Here is a 13,006-nt window from a genome sequence, read left to right as displayed (position 1 = left end):
TACTGGTTTGGTTCTTTGAAAGCAATATTTTCTATAATAGAACCCGTTTTTTTTTTAATTTAATCTGATACTGGAGTTTGTGTATCACAAAATATATTAGCCCGATCTAACATAGATATTCAAAATTAGTTCATGATCGGACGATTGAGTATCCGTGCAAGATTACAAACTAGATAAAATGAACTGGAAAAAAATGTTTACCAGGGGGCTTGAAGCGTTTGAAATTCTAACTGCAAACACTCAGTTTCGAAATTATGGTCCTCAACACCAAAATCCCGTTCACAAGAATAAAATAAACGTAACCTTCTTAAATATCTCTTCAAAGGATATATTTTTCCATTAAGATTCTAATTGTTATCTAATTTAGTTAAATTGCACATTTCCTCGCACTACATAATTATACTTTGTGTTCTCAGCATGGTTAAAATTTGCTCGCGTTTTAAGTTTTTATTTATTTTGCTACCAGACTTGCTGAGAACTGTAGCGTCCATTACCAGGGGGCTTATATAAGCTTTTTGGCAGAGGTCGGCATAGAAACGCTATTTGCTAGTTAGTCCGCTACATTTTTGTTTTAATATTTGTTTTTTTAACTTTATTCCTGGAGAACTTACGATTCAAAAAACTCCATCACTTTATAGAAAATAACATTTATCAGCATTCCTGCTTGAATAATTGCACTTAGTAGAGTTTGTTTATCCTTTTTTTTCAACTGAAATCCCGTAAGAAAATAAATTTGTCGACAAAAAAGTAGCGGACTAATTAGAGAATAGCGATTTAACGCCAGACACTAGAAAAAAGCATGTATCAGCATTCTTCCTTCACTGATTACTTGTGGTGACGTTTGTCTATCTGCTGGTACACAAGTTTGGTGAAAAAATAAATGAAAACGATAATTATCTAACAAAAACGGAGCAGATAAATTAGCGATTAGCGCTTTAATGCCGAACACTGCTTTTTGGTATGGGGGAGTGTGGTGGTCCGCTACTTTAAGAAGAAGCTGAAGACGAAAAAGAAAGTGTATTTAAAAATAATAACATAAAAGCATATCAGCAGCAACATGTGAAAAGGGTATAAAAGACAAAGTAAACAAAACCGGTTTTCAGTGGATTCAAATAGCCCAATATAAGCTCTACTTAACACAAAAACCGTTTTCAGTTTTCCAGTTTTCGTAAGATTTATATAGCAGTTTGAGTAAAGGATCTATAAAATTTAGAGCCATAAAATGATATTATCCTCACACAGATTGTTTTATACACCCTTTACTCTACAACAAAGCAAACGGTCTAAATGCAAAACATTAAAAGGGGAAGAAAGCGGAAAGCTATTCACTCACTCCCATTGCGAGAACCATAAGCCTTTGTCAAAAAATAGGGGAAATTTTATCTCCATCTCACTCACACATATGAGACATACAGTACAAAGCGAAGGGTGTATAAAACATTTAGACGAATTTCATACTCCAGCTAGGGTCTATAAACAATTGCGAGCTATTTTTACATGATAAAACCGTCGTATCGATAAAAACTTATTTAGAATGATCCAACGCATCGTTTTTACCACGAAGACTTGGGAGATTCCTCGTGAATTTTAATTAGCGATTTAAAAAAGATTGCAAAATTTTCAAACGCGTTTTTCTCGAAACGTCATAAATGAACATATACCCTTTTCTCGTGTTGGTGCTGATATGTAGTTCGATCCTAATTAGGAAACAACCCCACCAAAAGGGAATTTCGGGCTGATCGGTTAAACGGTGGGTACTTTGTATCAGGAGACAAAAAACGACGAATAAATATAGTTTAACTCATCTTTATATACTGATTTTCGTACTTTTAAAAATTACTATTTTAACAGTTTCGCTAAATTCACGTTTTCGCCAATTCATGCCAATTGTTTATCGTTACACAATTCAAAAATCACTGTTACACAACTGAAAATACTGTATAATTGAAAAAAAAGGAACAAGGATTTTTTTTATGTTACTCAAAAACTAATTTGTCGATAGCAGCGGTAGGAAGCGGATAACGTCGAGTAATTCACCTTTCTTTTCAGGTTCAGTCGCAGGTAAGTATAAATTTCTTCGGGGTGCGGTCACAGGTAAGTATTAACTTTTCTTTCAGGTTCACTTTTCAGGTAACACGGTAAGTATGAGTTCATAACACTTTATTAACTTTCCTTTCCAGTAAAATTAGTCCCACTTTTATTAACTTCAACTTTTTAATCATTCACTTTAAATTAGCTTAAATTCTAAAATAAACTTTTCGCAGATAGCAATAAACTGGTAGAAAATTCCGATGTAAATATTGTAATTTTCTCGAATAACTAGAATCGCTTGCACATTTTCAACCGTCAAATAATTGTATAAAATCTTTTTCTCACCTTGTTTCGTATGTTCTTGAATTATTTGTTGACAAATGCCCCCCTGCCAACTTTAAAATGTGACAAAGTTCGCTTTATTAAATGTTCTGCCGCGAAATCAATCTGTATCCACCGCCCGCCTTTGCGTTACCCGATGCTATGCTGACAACAAAATTAGTATTTCAAACAAACAAACAAAAAATCCACGTATTTGTAATGCAATGCTTGATAATGTTTAAGTTAATTTTACGAAAAAGTGGTAATAAATCCATAAAAATTCAATTGTATCGTCGTATTCAAAGGACCAAACGGAAAAAGCAAGTTTTTCAAAACCGTAAAATAAATATTCAAAATCTGGTATTTCAAATATTTTATTATTTCACCTTTTTATCATAACTTCCACTTCCGGTATCGATTAACACAATCTGCGAGCTCTTGGAGTAATCGATGTAGATCTGATGTGGTTACTTGAAGAGATCTACGTTTAAGGGGGGTAGGGTCTAACGGGTATAAAAAAACACCATTTTCACGATTTTTTTTCTAGAGCTATCGTTCAAAACAAATGTATTCAAATTGTTTGCATTGTACAAAACATTGTTAAAAGAACATTTAGTAATTTTTTCGTAGAAAAATATTGAAAAATGAGCCGGTGACGGAGCATTTTCGAGGATGCCTTTTAAAAAACAGGATTTGCGGTGGACACTGTATCTCAGCACAGAATCATCTGAAGTCAAAAAATCAGAGCAAAATATTTTTAATAGATGTTTTTCTGGACCCCAACGTTTTTTATTTAACTTAAAAATATTTTTATGAAATTTTTGTGGCTGTTTGAAGTAAAAACTACGATTTTTTACTTAAAAATCCGCCATTTTTCACCTCTAAAATCTCCCCAAAGTAAAAAAAAATCAAAAAAGAAAAACGTTGGGGTCTGGTATTTTGTATGTAGAAAATATGTTCCAAATTTGAAAAGAATCGGATAAGTAGTTTTCAAATGACGATGTCCACGGACTTTAAAAATGTGCTTTCGAGAAAAACGCGTTTGAAGTTTCTGCTCTTGCTGTCTTGCAGTATTAGATAGGAGGAGATAAAGGCCTATAACTTCTACAGTTTTGCTTCAATTGACTTGAAAATTTGACACAACATTCTTGAAATGTTTTACAATAAGAAAATAAAAAAAATAAAAAAATCGATTTTTTGAAAGTGTTAAACCCTACCCCCCCCTTAAGGGAACCGTATACCTAAAGACCCATCTATAGAGACTGGTTTTCGTTTCCGGATAGCATTTCCGACCACCGGACAGTCCTCTGTAACCTCACATTTTTTCACTAGAACCTTTCCTGGAATGCAAATCTTACTAAATAGTGGTTCCATAGTTCAATTTACCAATGATACCTACCCAACATTTTCAGCCTGATATAAAAATTGTTTGCTTGTTTTTTTTTTTTTTTTACAATTCGTTTATTTGAAACGGCTCAAACAAATTAGTTTAACGGAGCCGGGAACAAAGTTGTTTGCTTTAACGAGCCTATAGTAAACAAAGAGACGAAATGTCACGATTGGAATTTTTGATTATCTGTCAGTGTCATTCCAATCGAGCAAAACCAAGCAGTCTTAAAGGCAGCCCTACAGCAGTGTTGCATGCTCATTATTTCAAAAGGGATCAGATTGCGCTTCTTTGTTTACTATAGTTTCTTTAGTTTGCTTGTTTTCGTCGTAAAATATTCTTACTTCCTCCTTAGCAGTTTGTTATGAAAGCTGAGAAAATTTGATTTTGCCATCGGCTACCATGATTGCCTAGAAACGTATTCAAGAGGCGTACAAATATGACGGTGAGAGAAATAAGCGAAATAGTAGAGCGAAATTTGAGATTGACGAAATTTTTGTGTGCAAACTCTAGCGCGAAAAGAAAATCACAATAAATAGCTGATGTTGTTGTTCTCGCTGGCCAATCAGAATAGAGAACACGCGGCTGTCAGAGTCTTCCTTTTATGTTCTCTTTGGCGGAAGTGCAGCAAGCTTTCCAGAAATGGTTGAAATTTGCGTTTTTCCCTTTTCGCTCGAAGCTCGATTGTTGACGGACGAGGGGTACGGTAAATTGCTGCTATGTTGATTTTCAGAACCAGATGGCGCGCTTTGTCAAGTCTTCCTTCGTACCGAACATGCTGGCCCCTTCAGAAATTACAATTTCTGACGAAAAATCGATGAATCGGATGAAACTAGTGGGCATTCCCTCGGCCTCGTCGATGAAGTGCGCTGTCAGTTGTCGGCCCTCAAGCGATCGATGAAATGTCATGGAAAAACAAAAACAAAGCGTAGACCTACATGATGTTATTAAAAATTAGCTGGACAGATTCTCACCTTGTCCATGAAGAAATATGCCTTGAAATTTATTTATTTCAGGGTGTTGCTGCTGGAACACTCGTCGGTGTTGCGGATCTCATCGCTGGAAGTGAAATTAGCTGGATTTTGGATGCAAAGTGTTGGTGTTTCGGCTGGAGTGTTTTCATCAGGCAGCAAACATATTTTTGCCACCGGACGAGTGAAGGTCCCAGCTGATGTGCGAAGCGTAACCACTCTGGTTATTCCATCGGTTCCAGGATGCAAATCCATAATTCTGGCCAGTTTCCAAGTCATCGGGGGAGCAGTCTCGTCCTTGAGGATTACTAAGCGACCCTTTTCGATGATGACGGGTGATTTTAACCACTTCGAACGGTGCTGCAGGGTGGAAACATACTCCAGATGCCAACGTTTCCAGATGTTTTGTAGCAGCTTTTGTGTTTGCTGCCAGTGCTTGAGCCGATTGGATGGAACCGTCGAAACATCAGCCTGTGGGACAGCTTTCAGGGCAGTCCCAGCGAGAAAGTGGCCGGGTGTTAAGGGGTCGTAGTCCGAAGGATCATCGCTCAACGGTGAGATTGGTCGTGAATTCAGGCAGCATTCGATTTGAATGAGTAGGGTTTCCATCTCATCGTAGGGCAAAGTGTGGCTTCCGAGAACACGAGTGAAGTGTTTTTGGGCGGAATAGATTGCGGCCTCCCAGAGACCGCCGAAATGTGAAGCTTTCGGTGGATTGAAGTGCCACCTGATGCCGTTCGTTGTGCACTCCTCAGCCAATGCTTGTTTGTGGGCCTCGCTCCGAACTAGTTGTCGCAATTCATTTGCCGCCCCCACAAAATTTCTGCCATTGTCGCTGTAAATTTCGAAGCAAAGTCCACGGCGAGAAACGAAACGACGCAAGGCCTGGATAAACTTGGCTGTGGTGAGGTCGCTGACAAGCTCAAGGTGGACAGCTTTGGTGCAGAAGCACACGAAAACTGCCACGTAAGCCTTTTTCGGAGCGGCTCGACGGTGTGGTGGTTGAGTCAGAACGGGTCCCCAGTAGTCGATGCCGGTTATTGAGAACGGACGGGCCATGGTGACGCGTGCTGCCGGCAATTTACCCATGAATTGCTCGAGATGTTTTGGCCGGGCTCTGAAGCAGATGACGCAAGAGTGTACGACCCTTTTGGCCAGATCCCTGGCCCCTAATACCCAATACCGGGTTCGAAGAATGCTGATAAGGAGTTGTGGAGCTGCGTGGAGATGTTTTCGATGGTAATAGTCGACCAGTAGTTTGGTAAACCGATGCGTGCCCGGGAGGAGAACTTGATGTTTGGTGTTGTACGGCAGTTGCGCTTGATCGAGCCTGCCGCCGATGCGTATGAGCTGGTCGTCGGATATGAACGGATGGAACCATCTAATGCGAGACTTTGTCGGGACAGATTTCCCCTTTTGTAGGTTGATCCATTCGTTGCTGAAGGCTTGTTGTTGGACGAGCGAGATGAGTACGTGTTCCGCTTCTTCAATTTCCTCGCATGTGAGAACTTTGCTGCTGGATGATGTTGCTGTTTTGACCCTGCGGTTTCTGGTGACCCGTCTACAATAGGCGATGGTGTGAATCATCCGACGAAACGAGGAGAATCGACCGGTGAGTTCGTCGATGAATGATTCTGCAGATGCTGCGGTGATTACGGTGACTGGTGTTTTTCTGATTTCTCGGAGAATGTCGGCGTTTTGAATCGGAGTAATTTGTTGCGATGGCCATTGATGAGCGTCGTGTTTCAGCCAGTCTGGCCCCTTCCACCATAGGTTGTTTTGAAGAAGGGCGTCTGCTGGTATGCCCCGTGATATCAAGTCAGCTGGGTTTTCTGATCCCGGGACGTGGTTCCAAGAACAGGTTTCGGTGGCTAGTTGTATTTTCGAGACTCGATTAGCGACGAATGTTACCCAAGTGGACGGTGGTGATTTGAGCCAGTGGATGACGGTGGTTGAGTCGACCCAGAAGAAGGTCTCAAGGGGACGTTGAAGCGATGTGATGATCTTTTGATACAACTCCGAGGCGATTTGGGCTCCGCAGAGTTCGAGGCGAGGAATGCTTTGGCGGTTTAGAGGTGCTACCTTGGATCTTGCTGTTAGAAGTGCGACGTTGACGCCAGATGAATTTGTTGAACGGATGTAGGCACATGCGCCGTAGGCACGCTCAGACGCGTCGGAAAAGATGTGCAGTTGCACTGTTGAGGGATTCGAGCATAGAATGCAGCGGTCTATACGAAGGTCGTTGAGCAGAACAAGCTGTGAATGGTATGTTTGCCAAAAGTCTATGGCCGTAGGTGGAAGTTGTTGGTCCCAGTCCCAGGATGTACCGTCGTCGTTTTTTAATCCCCAGAGAGCTTGCATGAAGAGCTTAGCGGAAGTAACAACCGGACCTAACAATCCTAGGGGGTCAAAAAGGCGAGCTATGTGCGAAAGAGCGATTCTTTTAGTTAACGGTTGGTCGGATGCAGATTCGGGGAGGTTGATTCGGTAGCGCAGGTGATCTGTTGCGGGCTCCCAGTGCAACCCGAGAGTTTTCAGACATTGGTCTCTGTCGAAGTCCACTGATGCTTGAAGAGCACGATTGTCTGGAGTTACGTCTTCGAGAACTGCTGGCATGTTCGATGCCCATTTTCGGAGTTCAAAGCCACCCTTGATCAGCAGCGCATGAAGTTGCTTTCGAAGATGAACGGCTTCGTCGACAGAATCAGCTCCAGAAAAAAGGTCGTCGACGTAGAAATCCCGTTTGAGTACTCTCGCTGCCTCTGGAAACTGGTCGCACTCGTCTTCTGCTAGCTGTTGTAATACTCTAGTCGCCAAGTACGGGGCACTAGCGGTGCCATACGTGACGGTCTTAAGCTCGTAGGTCCACATCGGTGCGTCGGGTGAGGCTCGCCAAACGATTCGCTGCAGGGGAGTGTCATCTTCATGAACAAGAATCTGTCTGTACATCTGCTTGATGTCGGCTATCACCATCACTGGTCGAAGTCTGGAACGCATGATGATGGAACGTAGATCTTCCTGAACGATGGGTCCGATCATCAGGGCGCTGTTTAAGGAAGGACCGTTGGGCGTCTTGCATGACGCGTCGAAAACTACGCGGACCTTCGTTGTGGTGCTCTCTTCTCGAACTACAGCATGGTGAGGTAGGTGATAGCATGGAGTGGGTGGTTGGTCTGGGTCGAGTACCTTCTGCATGTGGCCAAGCGATTCATATTCGTCCATGAAGCTGTCGTACTGCTGTTTGAGGTTCTGGTTCCGGTTAAGTTTACTTTCAAGCATGTGAAAGCGTCGAAGTGCGGTTCGTCGGTTGTCGGTCAGTTTGTCCAGGATGTCCCTTTTGGTCGGTAGGCGGACGCAGTAGCGGCCCTCAGGTGTGCGAGAAACGTGTTGCAGGAAATGATTTTCGCAAGCTGCTTCTTCAACGGAGTAGTTGGGTGATGTGTCGTTGTTTTCAAGAGACCAAAATCGTTCCATTAGCTGGTTGAGATCGCTGGTGCTAGCCAAGTTAGCCACGACAGGACGAATTGAAGTGCGAGGTTCCTCATTTTTGCCGGTAACGATCCAACCGAGAACGGAGTTGACTAATGTTGGAAGGCCATCACCGAGCGGGATTCTTTCCGATGTTTTGATTAAGTCGAAAAAGATTTCGGCACCCAGAATGAGATCAATTCGACTTGATTTGTAGAACGATGGATCGGCAAGCTCTATACCAGATGGAATGCTCCAGGATGATGTGTTTACGGACGTTGAAGGGAGGTCAATGGTGATCTTCGGCAATACGAGGAATTCTAACGTGGCAGAGTACTGACTCACACGTGAGCGGATGGTAGATCGAACCTTGAAACGAGCTTGAGTGATGGACTGACCGATTCCGATGATGGGACAGTTGAGTTTCTGGCGGTGAACTTTGATGAGTTGAGAGAACGATTGAGAGATGAAGCACGATTCACTGCCAGAGTCGAGAAGTGCTCGAGCGGAGTGCTCCGTGCCGTTTTCGTCGATGAGAATTAGTACCGCTGTAGCCAAGAGGACATTTTTACGGATGCCTTTAGCTGCAGCAAAACATGGAGTGTCCTTGAGAGCGGCAGGTAACGATACAGAGGGCTGTTCGTTCGTGGGCTTCGATGGTTGTCTTGGCTTGGTTGTGTTGCCGTCTCCGGAGATTCCATTGGTGCAGATCTGTGAGTGATGACGACCTCGGCAGTACCGACAGGTGCTAGTGGATGAGCAGTCCTTCACGTGATGACCTTTACGTAGACAGTTCCTGCATAGCTGATGTTGCCGTACTTCCTTCTCCTTCTCTTCAAGGCTCAGCTTTGAAAAAACAGAACACAAATACAGGGGATGATGCTCAGAACATGATATGCATTTGCGGAAGCTGGATTGGTTGGCTCCGTGGCTGGTGACTGGCCGCTGCGAAGGTTTTTTGTTGATGACGTTGCTCGGCATCTGTTCGATGTTCTTTCCGATGGTTTCAAGAACGCTTGCACGCCGCTGGATGAAACCAGTCAGATCGGGGAAGGAAATTGAAGGCAGAGTCGATGAGTATTCCTCCCAGTCGCGTCTCGTTGTAGGGTCTAGTCTAATGCTGAGCATTCGGATGAGAAGTATGTCCCAAAATTCGGTTTTTTCGCCAAGTTGTTTGAGAACCTTTACGTTCGCCTCAAATCTCTCGACGAGATTGCGCAACTCCGTAGCAGATTCGCGTTTCAGGGATGGAAATTCGAAGAGTGAGTCCACGTAAGACTGCTTCAATCTTGCTGGTTTTTGGTAGTGGTCAACCAACAAGGTCCAAGCCACAAGATAGTTGTTTGCGCTTATTGAGATGGTTTGAATAAGTTTCAGAGCTTCTCCGGATAGAGAAGAACGAAGATAGTAGAACTTCTGGATGTTAGATAGTTCGTGAGAGCAGTGGACCAGCGAGACAAACAAGTCGTGGAAGTTCAACCAACTGTCGATGTTGCCATTAAATACCGGAAGTTTGACGTCAGGTAAGCGTACGTGCGATGACCAAGCAGGGACGTGTGGCGTAGAATGAGAAGAGGAAGGAGTGGGCGGCGACGGAGAGCTTTTATTTTTAGAGAGCAGGAAACCTTTCACTTCGAAGAATGACGACTCAAATTCAATCCGTTGCTTTAGGTGATTGTCGACTTCTGCTTCATCCAGTGTCTCGAGTTCCGCCTGCACCGCATTGAAGTCGTTCCAGAGACTAACCAGGTGCTCGAGTCGACCGGGTACCTGGCATTCATGCTGCTCTTCCTCGTAGGCCTCCACGAAGGCCTTGATGTTGAAGAACGATGCAAGCAGACTCTTCTGCCGGGTTTTCAGGTTCTTCAGCCGACGTTCGTTGGACATGGTGGTCTGCAAAAGCGACCAGGTAGCACAAAACGGGTAAAAGTAAGAATATTGGAATACTACTAACCTTTTGCAAGGCTTTTCAATGCCTTGTATTTATTGATTCCAACAGGATCTTGCTCAGGAGCAATGCGGATAGCGAGCGACGGGCAACAGGTAAGTATCGCTTTGGTTGAAGTGTTCCGGACACGTGCTTCCCCTTTCTGGAAAAGATGAAGGCTTCAGAAGTGTTCTAGGATGTGCGGAGTTCGACGCACATCCGGCTCGAAGGACCAGATGTCGATAGCAGCGGTAGGAAGCGGATAACGTCGAGTAATTCACCTTTCTTTTCAGGTTCAGTCGCAGGTAAGTATAAATTTCTTCGGGGTGCGGTCACAGGTAAGTATTAACTTTTCTTTCAGGTTCACTTTTCAGGTAACACGGTAAGTATGAGTTCATAACACTTTATTAACTTTCCTTTCCAGTAAAATTAGTCCACTTTTATTAACTTCAACTTTTTAATCATTCACTTTAAATAAGCTTAAATTCTAAAATAAACTTTTCGCAGATAGCAATAAACTGGTAGAAAATTCCGATGTAAATAAATAGCTGATGTTGTTGTTCTCGCTGGCCAATCAGAATAGAGAACACGCGGCTGTCAGAGTCTTCCTTTTATGTTCTCTTTGGCGGAAGTGCAGCAAGCTTTCCAGAAATGGTTGAAATTTGCGTTTTTCCCTTTTCGCTCGAAGCTCGATTGTTGACGGACGAGGGGTACGGTAAATTGCTGCTATGTTGATTTTCAGAACCAGATGGCGCGCTTTGTCAAGTCTTCCTTCGTACCGAACATAATTTTATGAAATATATCTATTTCTAATTCTCTTATGTGTTTAAGTTTCTCTTAGCTGTATCTTTTGTCAACTGCTTGTCATACAGTTTTCATTAGTATGATTTGTAAGATTAACATGTTTTAAACATTCTGTTAAAAAAGTAATTCAAAGTAATGCTTGACTTCAGTTTTATGCTGATTTTAGTAAACCCCATCTAAAGGCGAAGTTGGGTTTATCACTCAAACACCTTACTTTTTTTTGTTTCTCTATTCAGCCCGAGAAAAAAGTGGGAATGCCAGGTCTTATACCTTTTATCTAAGAAACCATTAAATCGATTTCTACAAAATTTACATCATTGAATTATTCGAATTTTTAAAATTTACAAAACTTTTTCATTAGGTTTCAGCTGAATATAAAAATAGAGAGGTAGTTGTATAATATTTATTTATTGTACATATTTCATTTTTCTTTCAATATGTATTTATTTAGTATTCCGCCTAACGATTTGATGAACATAATTTCTCCAAATAACTCGGTTGAAATGGTTGAGATTGATAATTGAAATTACATTTTTTTTTATTTCTGAATAGAATTGAAACAGTTTGGTTTGACATCACTGGAGCTTTCAATAGGCTGCCGCCCGACCATCGTCGTCTGATAAATCCGAACAGCAGCCGAACAAGCTTACGTTCCGATGAAATCCGACAACACCACGAACGTGTGCTTCTCCTGAAGGATTTCCCGGGTTAAAATGGAGAGAGCGCGTGAGACCGAGCGAGAGACAAAGTTCCCATAAAAATGTCTGCCTGCAACATGTTACCTTGAGTGTGAGTCTGGAAAAACCGCTCCAAAGGTCGTCGTTCGTTTTTCCCAATTATCTTTCCTCTGCCGCTTTCTGGTTGAACGACGACGGGACAAACGGCAACCAGTTGCGCCCAGTCAACTGCGAATTTGTCGAAACCGTTCGTGTAGCCTAGTTTAACTCCGAGTTTACCACCTGTGCTTCCCACCCCTCCATCGCTCACCATTTTCCAGCGGGGGAGGATGAAATTTGTTTCTCCTGCTCTTTTGAATTCTGCTAGCTATCAACAAACGTTTTCATATCTTACAATACTGGGTCATTGATGAAGAGCATTAACTGGAGCACGGCGCGACGCTTCACGAGAGTCTCAAGATGGGAATGTTTGGGTGAGCAATAAACTTGGTGGCCATGTGATGTGGACCACTGCCTGAATGGCAATGAACTGATTTGCAAACAGTCATCTGGGTAAGCTGATTGCCCCTGGGCCGTGATCCTTGAAATGCATTTCTAATGCAGCGCGGGATTATCCGAGTATTAGCATCTGGGGCCTGGTGCTGCTCTGCTGCTGCTGCACAAGGACGAATGGATCGTTATCGTTTTCCTTTTTCTGTGAAAGTTATATATTTGCAACGTAAGTTTAAGAGGTTGCTATTTTCGTTTATTAAGTTTTTCATGAAGTGGTATGCACTTTCTTCTTTAACCCTTTAAAACATAGTAGCTCCAGAGAAAACTCTCAGGAGCCACTTCCGTTTAAAAATGTTGGAAGATCAAAATTAAAAATCGTAGCTTGTGGACTAAACTTCTGGATATGCTCAATGTCTTATCGTCGCATTTTTTTTCAACTATTGGTAATAGCGTAACTACCAAATAAACTTGTATAGGGTTTGAAGCTAATAAAAATGTTCAAATATCAAGATTAGGCTTTTCATTAGCCATAACAATTGCTGGAACGTTACTTTCGAGCTCCTCAGCTTTCAGGCTGGTATTATTTCATCTTTTTTCTCTCAAAATTTTTTCATGGAACTATTAGTTTTGTTGAACATCCATTTCAGATTCTTTTGACTGGAAGGCAGAATCGCATTGCAAATAAAACACTTTCAGTGAAAATAACCCGTTTTAACACGTTCGTCGCCACGGCACCCATATTCGGGTGACGGGTGTATTTTCTGGGGGGCCCCGTCACATCAAAAAGCAGGTGACGCTCTCTTACTCAAGTTAGCCACTCAGTTTAGCCACACGTTGCAAATCTGGGAACTCTCCCTCTTTTCTTTCTCGCTCCCAGCATTTCTTTGGGCCCGGCTAGTAAAACTACCAAAATGAGCGTGGCGACGAA

General features: G+C 42.4%; 1 protein-coding gene across 1 annotated transcript; it reads right to left on the bottom strand.

Annotated features, from left to right (window-relative positions):
* Positions 1 to 4,746: 4,746 nt before the first annotated feature.
* Positions 4,747 to 10,065, bottom strand: LOC129753163 (uncharacterized). The gene has a single exon (XM_055748959.1). The coding sequence runs from the start codon at positions 10,063 to 10,065 to the stop codon at positions 4,747 to 4,749; it is 5,319 nt and encodes a 1,772-aa protein (XP_055604934.1).
* Between the last annotated feature and the right edge of the window lie 2,941 nt (positions 10,066 to 13,006).

Source organism: Uranotaenia lowii, chromosome 3, assembly GCF_029784155.1.
Source record: "Uranotaenia lowii strain MFRU-FL chromosome 3, ASM2978415v1, whole genome shotgun sequence".
Taxonomy (NCBI): Eukaryota; Metazoa; Arthropoda; class Insecta; order Diptera; family Culicidae; genus Uranotaenia; species Uranotaenia lowii.
The sequence above is the reverse complement of the archived record's forward strand: the minus strand, read 5'-3'. Positions and strand labels throughout refer to the sequence as shown.

Bases quoted from the DNA above. Each gene is read 5' to 3' on its own strand.
- LOC129753163 (XM_055748959.1), bottom strand. From the start codon at position 10,065: ATGTCCAACGAACGTCGGCTGAAGAACCTGAAAACCCGGCAGAAGAGT.